The sequence below is a fragment of the Urocitellus parryii genome, chromosome 12 (assembly GCF_045843805.1).
Source record: "Urocitellus parryii isolate mUroPar1 chromosome 12, mUroPar1.hap1, whole genome shotgun sequence".
NCBI classification, from domain to species: Eukaryota; Metazoa; Chordata; class Mammalia; order Rodentia; family Sciuridae; genus Urocitellus; species Urocitellus parryii.
The window spans coordinates 10,787,427-10,805,146 of NC_135542.1; the positions used below are offsets into that span (position 1 = coordinate 10,787,427).

The 17,720-nt window shown below is 39.7% G+C and overlaps 1 protein-coding gene across 1 annotated transcript in view; it reads left to right on the forward strand.

The window, feature by feature from the left end:
• The window catches only part of Aff3 (ALF transcription elongation factor 3), a 407,982-nt gene that overhangs the window by 234,415 nt on the left and 155,847 nt on the right, over nucleotides 1–17,720 (forward strand). Inside the window, exons 8-9 of the mRNA XM_077792041.1 lie at nucleotides 8,534–8,570; nucleotides 17,639–17,690. Coding sequence (XP_077648167.1) covers nucleotides 8,534–8,570; nucleotides 17,639–17,690 — 89 coding nt within the window. The remainder of the gene's footprint in view (nucleotides 1–8,533; nucleotides 8,571–17,638; nucleotides 17,691–17,720) is intronic.

Genomic DNA, 17,720 nt, shown 5'->3' on the forward strand with positions numbered 1-17,720 from the left:
CAATCCTCAGCACCACATACAAAGATGTTGTGTCCGCCGAAAAACTAAAAAAAAAAATAAATTAATATTAAAAATTCTCTCTCTCTCTTAAAAAAAAAGAGTTTGGTGTGTTTGCTGGGATTGTGGCATAAAAATAAGTATCAGTTGTTGTCCCTGTGCATATTTAAATGTAGTTTTTTTAAAACTCTTACATTGTAGAGCAATAAAAACATTTTTATTCAAGGATTTGTTTTTTTCCAAGTAGCCACAATACATAAATATCACTGCTAAATATCAAGATCACAACCTTCTAGAATGAATTGCTGAAATAATTGTTCATTGCTTCTATCACAATGGTGAATTCCAGTCTAAGTTGGTTTTATTAAATTTAGCAAAGTGCACTTGGAGCTCATTCCAAGTGAACCTACAGAGATCTCTTTATCCTTCTAAACAGCAGCAAAAGCCCAGCATGGTGGCACATGCCTATAGTTCCAAGTACTCAGGAGGCTAAGGCAGGAGGATCACAAATTCCAGCCAGCCTTGGCAACTTAATGAGACTCAGTCTCAAAATAAAATATAAGTTCCTTCATTCTTCCCTATTCCCCGGAATATGGATCGGCATCCGCTTATCTGAGAAAACATTCAGGTTTTGGTCTTGGAGGACTGGCTTATTTCACGTAGCATGATATTCTCCAGTTCCAAACTTTGGTTTGTGTAGAGGGGAACCAGAGAGGGGGTGGGGTTGTGGGTATGGGAAGGAGGGTAGAAAGAGACCCTCATTATTACCCTATAGACATGTGTGGTTACACTAGTGGTGTGACGCTGAGCTGGGTACGGCAGAGGAATGAGAAGTTGTGTTCCATTGGTGTGCTATAGGTCAAAATGCATTCTGCTGTAAAATTAATTAATTAATAATAAGATAAAATATAAAAAGGACTGGGGATGTAGCTCTGTGGTAAAGTGCCTCTGGATTCAATCTGTAGTACCAAAAAAAAGAAAGAAAGAAAAAAGAAAAGAATTCTAAACCGCAGCAAAATATTGGGTAATATGGGTTTGCCATGTTTTCTTCGATCGAGCTCCTTTTGGTAGGCTTTGAGATTGTCTGTGGTTTGTTAATTACACACTCTGGTACCACAGACACTTTGTAAATGCCTCTTTGTCTGCTGCTATCGACTGTCCCCAGTAAGGACACCTAGCCTGGGAATTCCAAGGGCGCCGGAGCCCTCAGAAACCATTTACACTTGGCTGTGTTTCAAGAGGCCATTTTATGTATCTTAGCCAATGATTAATATTATCTGGGTTTTTATCATTGTGTCTGCATGATGGATGAAAAGTTGATATCTCATTGTTTTAATTTGCATTTCCCCAATTACTTCTAAGCTTGAGCAGTGACTGTTTTTCCTTTTCAAATAGCCCATTCATATCCACTGCCACTTCATAAAAATGATTTGTAGGAACTCCTTATATCTTATTCACTTGTCTATTATATAGAGTGTCACCATTTTTGTAACCTTATTTATGTGCCTTTTATCCTAGAAAAGTGTTTAATTTTTATGGCAGAGAAAAATGATGTTCCCTTTTCCAACATTCTAACAATGTTCTCTATCTGTATTCCCATTCTTTGGTGGTATGTTCTTAGACCTAAATACACTGAGGATGGTGTGACTTAGGATTCTAGTTTTCGGTTTTTTTAAGATTAGTTAATTATATAACACTATCAACATACGGAAAGCGCACTTTTCTCCCACTTCTTTGAAATACCTGCTATGTCTATAGATGAATTTCTAGTAAATATGTGGATTTGTTTCAGGATTCACTACTCTGTTTTTCCAACCTATTTACCGAATTCTTTCCCAATACCTTATTGTTTAAGTCAGAGGTAGACAGCTGGATGTGGGTGGCCCACGACTGGAGTCCCAGCTACTGCAGAAGCTGAGACAGGAGAATTGGTTGAGCCCACCGAGTTTGATACCAGTCTGGGCTACACAGTGAGGCCCCATCTCAACAAGAAACAGAATTTGACAAGACCCTTTCAGTGAAGAATCAGATAGCAAACAGTTCAGGCTTAGCAGACAACAGCTAATGAGTGAATGGGGCATCTCATTGGTGGAGTGTAAACTGGATGCACCTGAAGTTCCCAGACTCCTTGCCCTTTGAAGGCAGGCAAATTTTGGATAATTTCTACAGCGTGGATTTCTAATGGCATCCTGCCACACCTAGAATGAAATGAAGAAACCTTACAATCTTTGCATGTAACCTGAACCAAATAATGGCTGACCCTCAACACAATCAAGTAAACTTATTTGTCATTTACATATGCCCATGGTGTAAGTTTTGATATAATTGAGCACATACCAAAATAGACTTTGTTGTGACTTTCTCAAAATTCCTTTTGTTTTCTTTCATGTAAATACTAAAGTAATAACAACTCCTGAGGTGAAATTGAGATTTTAAATCACTAATGCAAAAAATTCATTTTTATAGCTTTATTGAGGTATAGTTGACAAATAAAAATGGTATGTATTTGAAGCAAACAACTTAATGTTTTGGTATTTATATATATATTGTGAAGTAATCATCACAAGCTAATTAGCGTATCTGTCATCTCACAGAGTTACACTTTTTTCCCTTTGTGATCCTAGCAAATGTCCTCTTAGTGAATTTCAAGAACACAATATAGTATCACTAGCTATAGTTATATTTTTGATATAACACACTGCATATCATTCATGTATGTGTGTGTCGTGTGTGTATGTGACAGAGATAGATAGATAGATAACTTGAGGCCTTATGCTAAGTGAAATAAGTCAGATACAGACAGATATTGCATGATCTCACTTATATGTAGCATCCAAAATAATCAAACTCATAGAAGCAGAGTGAATGGTGGTGGCCAGGAATGAGGGCACAGGTAGTAAGAAATGTTAGTCAAGCTGGGCACGGCGGCTCAGGCCTGTAATCCCAATGGCTCAGGAGGCTGAGGCAGGAGGATCTCGAGTTCAAAAGCGAGACACTAAGCAACTCAGTGAGACCCTGTCTCTAAATAAAATACAAAATAGGGCTGGGGATGTGGCTCAGTGGTCAGGTGCTCCTGAGTTCAATCCCCAGTACAAAAAAAAAAAAAAAAAGAAATGTTGGTCAAAGAGTGTGAGGTTTCAGCTATGCAACACAAATACTTCCTAGAGATCTAACAAACAGAAACCTGAATATAAGTAAAAACTTTCGATTTTAAAAACAGAAAGTAAGTTGGAAGTTTCTTATTTTTCATTCATTATTAACCATCCTATGGGATAAAACACAGAATTCTGGATGTCAGTGGAAAGTGTGCCCTGTTTAGGACATCCATTAGACATCTTCCGGGGTGCCAGGATTTGCGTGGAGTTGATATTTTACCTCTAGATCTTTTTGCCTTGCCCAAGAAGAAAGAATAAGTGATTTCACAAAGCGTCAGAACATGGCATGATTTTAATAGTGCCATTTTATAGAAGGCTTGCTGTAACACTGATCATTTACCTTATACAAATGAAAGAAGGCTGCGTGAGCTTCCTATTTCTGCTGTAACAAGAGACCACTCGCTTAGTGACTTAAGTCACACCATCCTCAGTGTATTTAGGTCTAAGAACATACCACCAAAGAATGAGAATACAAATAGAGAACATTGTTAGAATGTTGGAAAAGGGAACATACTTTCAGAAATCTAAATTGGGGTTCAGGGCATAGGGGCATCAGGCTGAAGGCTCTAGGGAAGAAATCCTTTGCTAGCTTCTAGAAGCTTCCATACTCAGGGCTAGTGTCACTCCGACCTCTGCTTCCCTGCTCTTGTCCTCTCTGACCCTCTTTCTCTCTTCCTCCTTTTCCTTATTAGGACCTTGATATTGTATTTGGTTTATCTGAATAATCTCCTATTTCAGAACATCTACAAAGTACCTTTTTCCATATCAGGTACATATTGCAGGTTCCTGGAATGGGGGACAGACATCTTTGGGGGTGCTTATTCTGGCTATGCCAAAGACTGTTTTTGACTTTCCCAGAGAGTGGACCTCTAGTTGGTGGGGATGGGGGTTGCTGGGGATGGAATTCGCACAGGGTAGGCACACACTCTACCAGTGAGCTACATTCCCATCCCTCAAATGCACGTCCTTTAACCTTTTATCTCAACAAACGAGCATTCTGACAGCTGGACATTGAAACTGATTAATTAGACTGTTAATGTTTGAGATTATCACTATAACGAATGTGTTGAGCTGGAATTGCTTATGGAATTTGAGTTGCTTTCTCCAAAATGACTAATAAACAATGAAATTAAGACCTTACTAAGATTAAGGGAACCATTTGATCTCACAAGGAAAAGTCGATTTTGCTAGGCATTCTGAGTTACCAGTACCACTAAATTAATTAGCTAAATACTTCCGAGAATTCCCTCACTCTGTCTGAGTATTGAAGGACATAATATATAGCAAAGTCAATTGATAATGAACTTGGTTATTTTTTTTTCCTACTCTCTGAGGACTTGATTTGGAATCACAATTCCCTGGACAAACACTACGAGGCATTTCTGCCTCATTCTTCAAATCTCAAAAGTAATTGAATTTGGTAAAGCAAAGAACACCCTTCTCCTTTAAATTGGCTGCCATTATCAGGTATTTCAACCAAGAGAAAAGAAAATGAATTTACTTGCCCTTTCCCCTTTCCTTGTGCATCAATCTCATAAGTTTTGAAATGCAAATAAAGAACTCAAAAGTGTAGAATGTTTTCCATTCTCCAGAATGGGTATGTCCAAAACCAGGGGCATTTCACAGGCCGTGGATGCTGAATCTGGTGGGTTAGGCCTGGTCTGAAAATATTCTTGTTGATGGTTTTTTTAAAGTTTGTTCTAGCATCACCATAGAAACAAGAATCCTACCATCCTACCGCCTTTCTCTTTATACACTCCAGGGAGAATGAGCACCTGGAGGTAGGAAGGAAAGTGTTTGGAGATGGAAAGTTTATTTTACAGCTTCCTCCTTGGGTTGCTACTGTGCTTCAAAAGCAACCACAAGGGGCTGGGGCTGGGGCTCATCGGTACAGCACTCATCCTGCATATGTGTGAGGTCCTGGGTTCGATCCTCAGAACCACATAAATAAAATAAAAAGGTATTGTGTCCACCAACAACTAAAACAAAATTTTAAAAAAAAAAACCACAAACCCAGTGTAGTGGCACACACCTGCAATCCCAGCAACTCAGGAGGCTGAAGCAAGAGGATTGCAAGTTCAAAGTTAGCCTCAGCAACTCAGTGAGGCCCTGAGGAACATAGCAAGACCCTATCTCAAAATTTAAAAATAAAAATAAAAAGGGCCGGGGATGTGGCTCAATGGTGAAGTGCTGCAATTAGTTGGCAGCAATTTTCTTTCAGGGTAGTACATAAGATAATGCAGCCTCATATAGTTTGACAGGCTACATTAAATGGAATGTGGGATCTGTTATGGTGTTTCATTGAAGGGCTTTCTTGGAAACAGTGTGCCTGGTTATTTCTGTCTTCAGCAAAATGATTTGTAAAATAATTTTACTTCTCAACTAAATGCCACCTTTAAAGGAGTTTTAATATTCTCAGATGCCAAAGAAGGGTCTGGGTGTTGGGACTTCCAGATTTAAAGGTGGAGAAGAGTAAATTCCCATTGTAGATGATCTTCCAAGTCATGAAGAGTGAGCTTATAGGAAGTGGTTATACTGAAGCAGGTTGTCTGGAAGCATATCTTTGGTTCTCTGCTGAAAGAGTCTGTCAACAGTCATCATCTGAGGCCTGAGTTTTAGAATGCTTCAAGGAATAAAATTTCTGTTTCTTATTAGTGTGAGCAAGGTCATAGGAAAATCTCTGCTATTCTTTCTTTCATTTTTTTTCTTTTTTTTTTTTTTTTAAAAAGAATGAGCTTTTACACAGGCACCATCTCCATGGCTGTTCCTGCTCATTGGTGACAAGTGAGTCTTCCCCGTCTAGGACAGGATGCCTCCAAAGGCCAAAATCTACAGACAGGACCGAGGAGCTAACTCACTGGGGCTCAAAGTATTTTTAACATGAAAACTAAAAGTGATTTCTGTTCAGATATAAAGTGTAAGTTCACCAGAAAGGAAGGAAACTGGCGGGTGCCCTTGGGGAACTTGCCTGTGGGCCTCTTCTTCCTAACAGCACCTCTGCAAACTGGGCCCGAGTCTTTTTTGCAGATTCCATGTTGGCCATCACTTCAGTGACACTATTTCATCTCCATGTCACTCTTTCCAAAACAGAATCTCAGAGTGAGAGTTGAACTTTGTTCTTTCCCATCAGCTGAACAGCTCATCGCCACCCACTCTGAAAGAGGGTTACTAGGCATCCGCGCATGACTCGGGCTGCCTGATAGAGTGGGGATCCCATCCCTTCCCAATTTTCTCCTCCAAATCCTCGCCCACCAGCCCACCAGACTGGCTCATCTGTAGTATTTCAGTGGAATTCCTTTTTAAAACAGACATTATTCTTGAGAATTGAATATGCCACAAGTGCCATTAAATGATACCTCTGCCCTTTAACAACTGAATTCATAGAGCAAAATTCTGGTAAAATATGTTAAGCCATATACTGGAAAGTAATTCCATTTCACTGGATTTCCATTCCACATGCCAGAATTATAAAGGAGTTTTGTTGGATTTTATGCACTGCTACTTATTTTTTTTATATTCCTACCACCTCAATTCATTTTATAACTCCCCCTTATATTTCACATCAAATAAGGATCTTTCAAGGAAAGAGGATGTGAATTCTCAAGACAAAATTCACATATCACTTTAATATAAATAAAATCAGGTTTAATCCCATTTATCTGAGTAGTAACTAGACTTCAGATACTGCAAAGTACTGGATTTACATCAGAGTAGATAAGTGGATATCTGTAATAATCTTTTCACCCACTGCTGTGAGATTGACAACAGCCTGTCCGAAATGTTCCTGGCAGGAGAGGGGCCAGCCTCATCTGCAGAGATGCTGGTAGTACAGGTGCCTTCAAAAGGAAGTGGCTGAGACTCAAAGTCAATAATATAATAGACCAGTGACTAAATATAGAACTAAACCCACAGATTTCATAAAAGAAAACAGAGGGTTAAATCTTCGTGGCTTGGATTCAGCCAGGAATTCTTAGCTATGGCCCCAAAAGCTTGAGCAATGAAAGAAAAACTGGATAAATTAAACTTCATCAAAATTTAAAACTTGTGCATCGAAGAATATTATCAATACGTGGGAAAGGAAGCTGACAGAATGGGAGAAAAGATTGGCAAATCATATATCTGTGAAGAGTGTAGTATCCAGAATATAAAGAACTCTTTCAACTCAACCTCAAAAAGGCAAAGAGCCGTATTAAATCAAGGCAAAGGACTCGACTGGGTATTTGTCAGAAGAAGATTTACACACAGGCAATAAACACATGAAGAGATGCTCAGCGTAGTTAGTTTTTCGGTAAATACAAGTCAAAATCACAATGAGGTATTCCACTTCACACCCTCAAGAATGGCTAGGTTTTTTGGTTTTTCTTTTTAATATTTATTTTTTAGTTGTAGTTGGACACAATGCCTTTATTTTATTTATTTATTTTTATGTGTTGCTGAGGATGGAACCCAGGGCTTCGCACATGCTAGGCAAGCGCTCTACCGCTGAGCCACAACTCCAGTCCCTAGGTTTTTGTTTTTTATTATTATAATGAAAAATAATAAATGTTGATGAGGATTTAGAAAAATTAGAGCCCTTACACTTCCCTGGTAGGAATCCAAAATGTTTCTGCCACTGTGGAAAATAGTTTGACAATTCCTCAAAAAGTTTCAGAGAGCTACCATGAGATGACCCCAAAATTCCTCTTGTACACACATAACCCAGAAGGACTGAAAACAGGGGCTAGAACAAGGGCCTGCACACGCGTGGTCACAGCAGCAATGTTCCAAGTAGCCACAAATGAGAACAGTCCATGTACCCACCAACAGGTGCGTGGGTAAGCAAATATGTGTAAATATATTATTAATCCATAAAAAGACATGCAACGCTGATATATACTACAAGAAGAATGAACACTGCTAAGTGACTGAAGCTAGGTCGTATGACTCTACTGACACGAAATATCCAGAATAGACACAGGTAAAATTGTTCATTGCTGGGGCCGAGGAGAGGGGAAATAGGGAGATCTTTTTGATGGGCATGAGATTTTATTTTAGAATGACGGAAATACTTTGCAGCTAGATAGATGCCATGCTTGTACAACGTTGGGGATGTACTACATTCCAATGAATTGTTTGTTCATTTCAAAATGGTTGATTTTATGTTATGTCACCTTTCCCTCAATAGACAAAACATAAGGTCAGTGCTACAGAATAAAGGTGATTGTGATCTGCATTCCCAGATGTGCTTGCCAAGCACATTTATGCAAACGGGCCTTGTTATAGTCGCTGCTAAAGTTAGGAGCAATGACTCCGTTCTGAATGACCAGTCATCTGTCTCCTTTTCAACTAGTGTTTGGAAAAATCAAAGTAAGAAAATTAATTGATATTTCTTTTTCTTTCAGGACTCTCAGCTTGTATCCTCCGGACACAATAATCCAAGTAAGAAAGGCTTCTCTTCATAACTTTATACTCACAGGGAAAAGATGGGTTGGAGGGTGGAGAGGATAAGCTTGTAAAAATAGACTGTTGGTTTAAAAGAAAGTCATCAGGAAACATGTTCAAGTAGGAAACAGCCATTTGCTCAAGTACGTATTGCCTAAATGAATGACCTTGAGTGACCTTGAGTGCTCACACTCAGTAGAAGGAAGACCAAACCATAAAATGCTGAATTTCAGAGTGATCATAGAAGGTAGCATGCTTTATTAACAGTTAATTGGTCACTGGTACATATGGGGGTAGGGGGAACTAAAAGGCAAATAGAGAGTTGACTAAATTAAAGAAAATGCACTGGAAAAAAAAAATCCAAAGACCTCAAGGTAAAGGCCTCAGAATCCACGAAGGAACGTCACCACTTGCCAGTTATATATGCCATGTCCTCATTCAGAAATAGGCTGTGCTATTTAGGAAGGAAGTTACTCACTGAATTGGTGGCTAACATGTAGGCTTTGTCATCAAAGAAGGGAGCATCCTGTAAAGCACGGTTTTCATTCTCTTGTGGCACTATTAATTGGTATTACAGTTGTCTGGGGCATTAAAGATGCAGGAGCTCCTCTGTTCCCGTCCTAAAAGCACCCTTGCAAAACCAGGGCTTTGTTAGTTTCTCCAGCTGCTTGTGAGTGTGAGCGCCCAGTTATGTTTGAAGACGAAGACCACTCGGAGCTAGTAGATGCCTATTTTTGTTTGTGTGCATTAAGCTAACGTGAAATCAAAAATATATGCTTTTTAAGAAAATTTTTTAAATTTTTTTTAAAAACGTCTAATTTCACATTATTTAGAATGATTTTACTATGCAATTTAAAATAAAATTAAACATTTTTTTTTAAAAAAAGAACAGGAGAAGAAGAAGTGTTGGCAAGGACAGATGCTCAGATAAATGTGTTGGAAAGTTCCAAGATTTTAATGCACAGGTAGAGGAAGGTCAGCAGAGGGGAACAACGTGCCCATATGTGCAGGTTGGATCAATTACCCCAACCTCTGTCGGGCTTTGCTTGGGGCACAGGTTCCAGTGAGACGTTTTTCTAAGATAAATTTCTCAATGCTTAACAAGCTTCTATTTTAAGATACTAAAAACATCCCACGGAGTGTTTAAATATTAATATAGATGATGGGTGTCTGCACTTTCCAACGTCCAGGTGGTGGGTTGAGTTTAAGCACTTCTCCCCTTCCCTTCGGAATCCCCACTGAAGAACCATCAAGCTGTAAAGACGGACATCAATCCTCAACAGCACCGAGAACAGGGCAGATTGCCCTCCGCAAACCAGACATTTAGCCAAGTGTCTGGAAAACAGAAAGTAAATAGGACCCGACTGAAAAATAACCCTGAGCAAGGAAAGTCATGACCCAGGAAAAGAAAAAAAAAAAAAAACAGGAGTAAGCCTTTGTGGTGAGGGACAGCTCTGGTCGTCCCGGGACAGGCTAGATTTCCTCTAAACCACAGTAGAATGGGTGTGGGTGGCAGCTGCACGGGGACCCCTGGACCATCTTTCCCTGCCTCAGTGATGCACCCCACCCTAGTTAATTCTCATACAGCACTTTCTGTCTCATTTCCTTGCAAAAGGCCCCAAAGAACAAAAAAACAGTGATAATCTTAAAAAAAAAAAAAAAAGACAAGTGACTAGAATTCCTACTTGGGAACAATATATAAGAACACATTCTAAGACAATACCAGACCTTGAATATAGACATAGATAGTGGTGGAAGAGTCGTTTCTTTTCTCAAGAGGGAAATCAACACAAGCCCATCATGTGCAAAGCAAGCACACCGTGCTTCTAAGTGAAGAAGTGGGGGAGGCCCTGGGCTCTCAGCCTGGGCCTCTTTTATCTTGCTTTCTAGTCAACAAAGCCTGTCCTCTTACACATTTGCCCTAAATCATCCCTCCCTAGTGCAAGATGGTGTTAGAGAAACACTGTAGTCAGATGGGAAATTCACACCAGGTACCTTTGTTTTTACTAACCTGTTATTTGAACATGAAAATATAGACTTGAGCTCCAGGTAGAAGGACTGACCCCAGAGGAAGTCTAGCTAACACAAGGAGAAGAAAACAGTTCCAGCCATACTTACAGTCTTCAGAAAGACTTGAGATTATTCATATTAAATAGAAAGAACAAAGAGACTGTCGTGCAAAAAGTCATTACTGAATAAATGAGCCCTTGAGAATTAAAAATGTGACCAACAAAAATTTTTAAAAAAATAAAAATAAAAGGAAAGGGTAGTAGTAGCTCTCATCTGGGATCCGGAAAATAAAGTTGAAAGCTCTTTTCTGAAACACAGGTGGGAACTATGGAAGGGGGATTTAGATACACAGAAGGTCAAAATCCAGCTAGTAGGGATCGTAGAAAAGGAAGGGGACAAAAGCATGAGAAATCAGTAGTTTCCCCTGGGAAAGAGCAATTTGTGTCCAAAAACACTTTGCATAAGAGGAAATGAGAGGGACCGAAATTAGATTCCTCACTCAGACGTTGGGATTTTCAGACACTGAATGCAGATGTTAGGATTATCAAGCCTAGAATACAAAATAAGAGCCTGAGCTTAATTTCTAGAAATATAAGAGAAGATTAGAAATATGATAAACAGCAAGACTCGAAGAAGTGCCAGCAGCCGGCATTTCTAGAAATGAAAAAGTAATAATAGAAATTAAAATTTCCACGGGCAGGTCTAACAACACATCAGAGAGAGAGAGAATGACAGAATGGAAATGTAAATTTTAAAAAATATATATATATCCTAGAATACAGCCTAGAGAGACAGGTATGGAAAACAAGACATGGAAGTTGAGCAACAGGAAGGATGAAGTGGGAAAATCTCACGTCTAACTGGGATTCCAGAAAGGGAGGGAGGAAAGCATGAGGAATAAAATTTTTCAGAATTGAAAGACACTAGCCCACAGTTTCATGAAATGCAGTGACTATTAAGCAGGATGAAAAAAAAAAGAAATCCATGTGGACCCATTTTTGCAAAACACATAAAAAAGGGGGAGAAAACTTAAAATACCTTTTAGTATCTTTTTTTTTAAAAAAAAAAAAAGCAACGGTGAACTTATAACTTCACTCAATTGAGAGGAAATAATTACCAAACTAAATTCTGTACATTACAAACAACAACAAATAATAATATAGAATGACGTTTCCGGACAAACAAAAACAGGGGAAGTGTATCACCAGTAGACCCTAGAAAAAAAAAGGAATTCTAAAAGAATGTGCTTCATTCAGAGGAAATGGGAGCTTCAAGGGTTCTACAGTACAGAAAGGACACATGGAGAAAGTGTGGACAATACTGTATACAACCACATCTTGTGAAATAATAAAAGTGTGATTTACACAAGCACAATGGCATAGAATAGAGGAAAATTGGGAATTAAAATCTTTCTGAGTTCCTGTAATTATTTGGGAGAAGAATAAAAATGTTAACTTTGGGCCGGGCATGGTGGTGCACACCTGTACTCCCATTGGCTCGGGAGGCCGAGACAGGAGGATCGTGAGTTCAAAGCCAGACTCAGCAAAAGCAAGGAAGCTAAGCAACTCAGTGAGACTCTGACTCTAAATAAAATACAAGATAGGGCTGGGGATGTGGCTCAGTGGTCGAGTGCCCCTGAGTTCAATCTCCAGTACCCCCCCCAAAAAAAAATGTTAACTTTGGGCTTTGATAAATTCAGTGAGCACTTGTGATTTTTTATGTAACCATGAACTCTAAGAAAGGGTACTTCACCTACCAACAAAATACGAAAAACAACTCAAAAACTGAGATAAAAGTGGAATGTGAAAACGTTACCAGTTAATCTCAAAGAAATAAAAGACTAGAAAAAAATCAGAATGTGTGGAAAGATATAGTGGCATAAATAAAATAAAGCCAGTAATCTAAACAAATGGATTAGATGCTAAGATTTAATGACAAATGTTGTTCAAATGAATCAAAAATAAAACTCCAGCCCTGCTGTTTATAATGACACATTGAAAATTGAAGATTCATAAAATTTAGGGGGGAAAAAACAAAGAATGACTAGGAATAAAAACAGAGGTTTAGAAAAAAAGAAGTACTTCAGATATTAGTGAACATTTGCAATTAAAAGGTAATGTAAACACCTAGTGTTAAAACTGGGGAATGAAAGTAAATCAGAGAGAAATTTATAGCCTAAAATGCTTATTCCAGAATATTTGATATGGAATAATATTGATAAAGATAAATACATTGATTGAAAAATATTGATAAAGATAAATACATTGAAATTATAAACTTATAGTTCATCCAAAGATATCAGAAAAAAATAAAATAAAAAGCTAACACTGGGAACCCTGGGAATAGTTATTTTATTTTGTGTTTGTGATTTGTGTTTATTATGATACAAATTTATTATTTGTATTGAAACAATAAAATGCTTCTATGGATAAAAAAATACTAAAAAATGTTTTTTAAATAAATGACACAAAAAACAGGTACAAAATATGTATCTCATTAAAACTCAGAGACAGGCAAACACCCTAATGAAATTTCATTCTATGTTATTGTTAGAAAAAAGTATTTGGCTATCACTGGAGTGTGTGTGGATGTGTCTTAATAGAACATGTGCAGTGTGAGTCCATGTATAATAGAAGTGATTCCAAGTGTAATAGGAGATTAAAGTTTAGAAACAGCAATAACCAGAAAGTGCACACAGGGGTTTTGAAAGCTGTGCAGAAAAGGTAGGGAATGATTGACACAAGAGTTCCAGTTGGCAGGGGCCGGGCCAGGATGCAGTTTTTGTGTTTGTTTGGTTTTGGGTTTCTTGGTTTTTGGTACCAGGGATTGAACCCAGGGGTGCTCTACCACTGAGCCCCATCCGCAGCCCTTTTTATTTTTTACTTTGAGACAGGGTCTCACTGAGTTGCTTAGTGCCTCACATTAGCTGAGGCTGGCTTTGAACTTGTGATCCTCCTGCCTCTGCTTCCCGAGCCACTGGGATTACAGGTGTGGGCCACCCCGCCTGCCTGGGTTACTTTTTGATGATGTTTTGTTTCCTGGACTAGAAGGTATAGTCACAGTTGACTCATTTTAATTTTCTTAAACTGTCTATATACATTTCAGGCACAGGTACATTTTCACACACACAGTCTCTTAGGACAGGCTTAGCCTTTTCTTGAGACAGACCAAGTGTGAGAGAAGGTAAGAATGAGAATCCATTGGACATGAAAACTGGGCGTCCTTGCCTCCATTCCCCCTCTGTGGCATTTCCTTCTGTGCAAATCCACTCATGCCACTTTGTCCCTTAGTAACTACTGTTTATATTATGATACAGTAAATTTGGGTCATTGGTTTATAGTTTCTATCATCGACCTATAGGCAAGTCCAGAAACTAAGTGATTATCTAATTAATATTAATGAGGATGCCTCATTAATAATTACTGAACCTAATGTGAATATTTTAAACCTTTGCAATGGTAAAAGGAAAAGTGTAGATGTTTCAGGTTGAGAGAGAGAGAAAAAAAAGAAAGGAAACTTGAGAGGAAAGAATAAAGGAATGAGTTTTCTTCCTTTGTGTCAAAGCAATAGAAAAGATGCTATCCCAAGTTGATGAATCAAGTCAATGAAGATTCAATGTATTTAAAGTTACAAATACATAATATAGATGTTAAAAGTAATAATAGAATTAGTAAAATTTTAGGGGCAGGGGTAGTGTATTAAATATCTCATGTTTTTCATTTCAGAAATTATTAGGTACTGTATAAAGTTGTTGTATCTAGAAAAAAGATGTACCTTTTCCCCAGTATTCATATTTTTTTCCAACAAAAGCATGGATTACTTTTAATAGAATGATAAAGAAAAGTTGTACCTAGGCAGATCCTCCTCTGTGGTACAACTTAGCATACTGCATGTCTATTTTTCGATTCCATTTTCAGACCTCATCTCTGGTCCACATCGTATGAACTGCTAATGGGCAACATGCTACCCCAGCAGAGCAGTCAGTTTAAGTGATCAGAGAGTATGGATTACATATCACTTATCTTTAGGCTTACCAGGCAGAGTACCAGGTCTATACAACCTCAGCACATTTATTGAATTAGAAGGAGAGCTATTGTGATTTTTTTTCAGTGACCTTTTGGAACCATCAAGAGGTTTCATTCCTCAGACTATATCCATCTCAGTAGCAAAGAAACCTTAACCCTCTTCTGCTTTTTCTTTTATTTCCCGTAGTGCTGGGTATGGAAACCAGGACCTGTGTATGCTAAGCACATACTCTACCCCTGAGCTACACCCCCAGGCCAGCCTCTTCTACGTGAGCATGTGGTTCTATATTAAAAGACAAGTTGAAATATAGGCATCAGGGACCTGTATACATACACGGGTACATGTAGATACATTTGCATGTATCTATGGGGTCCCTCTCACCATGGCCCATCTCTCCTTCCTCTCTGCATTGTATTTCCACATGCAAATGACCACACTGCCCCCTGCCAGCCCCTTATGCCCAACCTGTTAATGATCCATGCAGGCTCCCTTCCAGAGAGGCCAACATGGTAGTATCCATCATGACAGCATTTGATATAAACAGGATGACCCCAAACAGTCCCCTTTGGGGATGCAAGGAAACATCTCCTGAGCTCCCACCTAAAAAATTCTCACGCTGAGCACCTCCAGCCATCTTCAGCATCATTTCCCTTGGGTGCCTGTGTTTCTCGATGGCTAATGGCTTTACACATTGCAGATTAACATCAAAAATTGCATCACCTAAGATTTCAAGATATGGAGTGGGGTTTTGCAACGTATGTGTGTGTGTGTGTGTGTGTGTGTGTGTGTGTGTAGGACAAAAAATAGTTAAAATCCCTCTTTTAATCCCAAGCTTACTTTTCCCCAAAAAAGTTTAATTCATTATCAGCCCTAAAGTGGCTCAGAGCACCCCCACTCAGGCTGTTCCTAAATGTCCCGTTTGGCCCCGTGGCATCCTTCCTGTGTGCCAAAACCTATTTGTTTTCCCTGTTGCCACAACATAAGTGCTGCCAAGAGCAGAGATAATCAGCTGCAGCTTTGTCCCTGTGCTGAGACCAGCCCGTGACTCCTGCAGCCCCCAGATCCAATGAGCAGTACAGCCTGCGGCCCCTCCACCTGTGGGGTTCTGTGGCAGCAGTATGGGTCAAGGTAAAACGTGTGTCTTCAAACATCCAAGCAAGGCCTGCGTGGGTATTATTGTTTCCCTGTTTTCTGACATAAATCGTTTGGAAATGTTTACTCTCGCCTGCTGCTTTACATTCTTTATTATAATGGTGCAAGATAGGACCGCAGGCAGCCAGGCCCTGGGGAACAGAACCAGTTTCTCCAGATTAAAGGGGAAGGAAGAAGGATGAATCTATGTTTTTGAGGGAAAATATCACCTTCATTTAGATTTTTCCTACCTAATGTAGATGTTTCTGACTCTCTATTTTGGGGTTATGGCAGGAACAATGGTTGCTTAGGGGAAAAGTTATTCTGGAAAGTACCAGACTAGGATATTTTCCAGCACAGAAGCCAGTTGACCGGGCCTTACATGTCCCCTACAGGAGCACATCACAGCTCTGCTTGAAAGGCCAAAGACAGTATCAAAGTAGGAGTGTTCAAGCAAGCTTATTAATGTGTTGCCTTTGCTTTATGTCAAGGTGAAATACATAAGTATTCATGTGGTTTCATATGGATTAGGGTCCTGGCTAGTCTAACCGGGTATTACATGGATTAAGGCCCTGACTACTCCATGTTTATTATCATCACAGATTTGGTAGATTTATTTGTTTTTTTTTCCCCTGGACGACTGGATTTGGACCTAGTGACTGTCCCTGGTGGGTGCCCTGCACCATCTAGAGAGACACAGTGAAAATCAAATCAGAGACAGATGTATGAGCTCTATGGAATGCGTCTTCCTTTCCTCCCAACGGCTTGCTGTCCTGTAAGAAAAAGAGAAGAAAATGTGACGATTGATTCAGAGCCATTTGGGCAACCTCCCCGGGCTCCATGAGGGGTCATTCCTAAGAGGAGGTGACCACCTGCTAAGGTCAATAGGTGGCACATGGAGCTTGGTACCTGCAGAGGTCTGAGGGCCTGCATGGTAGAATGGGGGATCCTAGAGGTGTCCAGGCTGACCTGAGAGAGCACAGCAAGGCCAAGTGGCCACCCACAGGCCCCTTCTGCAGCTCGCAAGTCTCTGGGTTCATTCAGCCACGGGCACTGCAGAGCCATCAGCAGCCACAGGCAAGTTACTCTTAGGCACAAAGGACCCTTCTTCCCACCCCAACCTCAAGGACACCCATAGAGGCTCTTTACAATGTGAAGATGCATATTTCAAACCCCCCATGGGGCCAGGATGGGGAATTACATTAGTCCTGTTGCATCTGACTTTAAAACTACCAAGAGTGAACTAGTCCCAGGCTCCCCTAACTAAAATCCGTCAAGTCCCCGAAGGCCACGTCCCTCAGAAACCTTTCTTTCTCCATCCTCTCAGATGGGCAGGAAGGATTTCTGGTTTACATCTTATCTGGCTCTAACTTGTGAGCCCTACAACCTGCTGCCAGGAGTGTAATCCTCCGTGGGGTATAATTCTCGGGGGTCTCGTGACTGCAACCTCAGTGTTCTGTGAAGTTCTCTCATCCAGGTTCTGTTTCAGCCAGACCCCATTTGGCTTATGTTAGCAGGAGGGATCAAAGTTCAAAGTGCCTTGGATGTTGAATGCTAATGGGTTTATTTTCTTTAAATTTTCTGTAAAATGAAGTGGAAAGAAACCGATTCCATCTGTAAGATATTCATCTCTTGGCAAGGTCTCCAGCCTGCGCCTCTGGTTGTTTGCAAATAGCTCCTTAGTACCTACCCACAGATTGGTGCCTGGGCAATTGCATTGCAAAGACGAAATTATTTTGCGGATCCAGCTCTCAGACAATAAAAAATGTTTTAAAGGCCTCCTGCTGCACATTTTGAAAGATTGTTAATAGGACCATAGAAATATTTAGTCTCTCTTAAATCTTAAGACTGCACGACTCACATGTCGGTTTTTTTTTTTCCCCTACTTCCTTTTTAAGAGAAAGGTGATGCTGAGCCAGAGAGTCCAGACAATGGCACTTCGAATACATCGTAAGTCTCTTTTTTTGTTTCTGTCCTAGA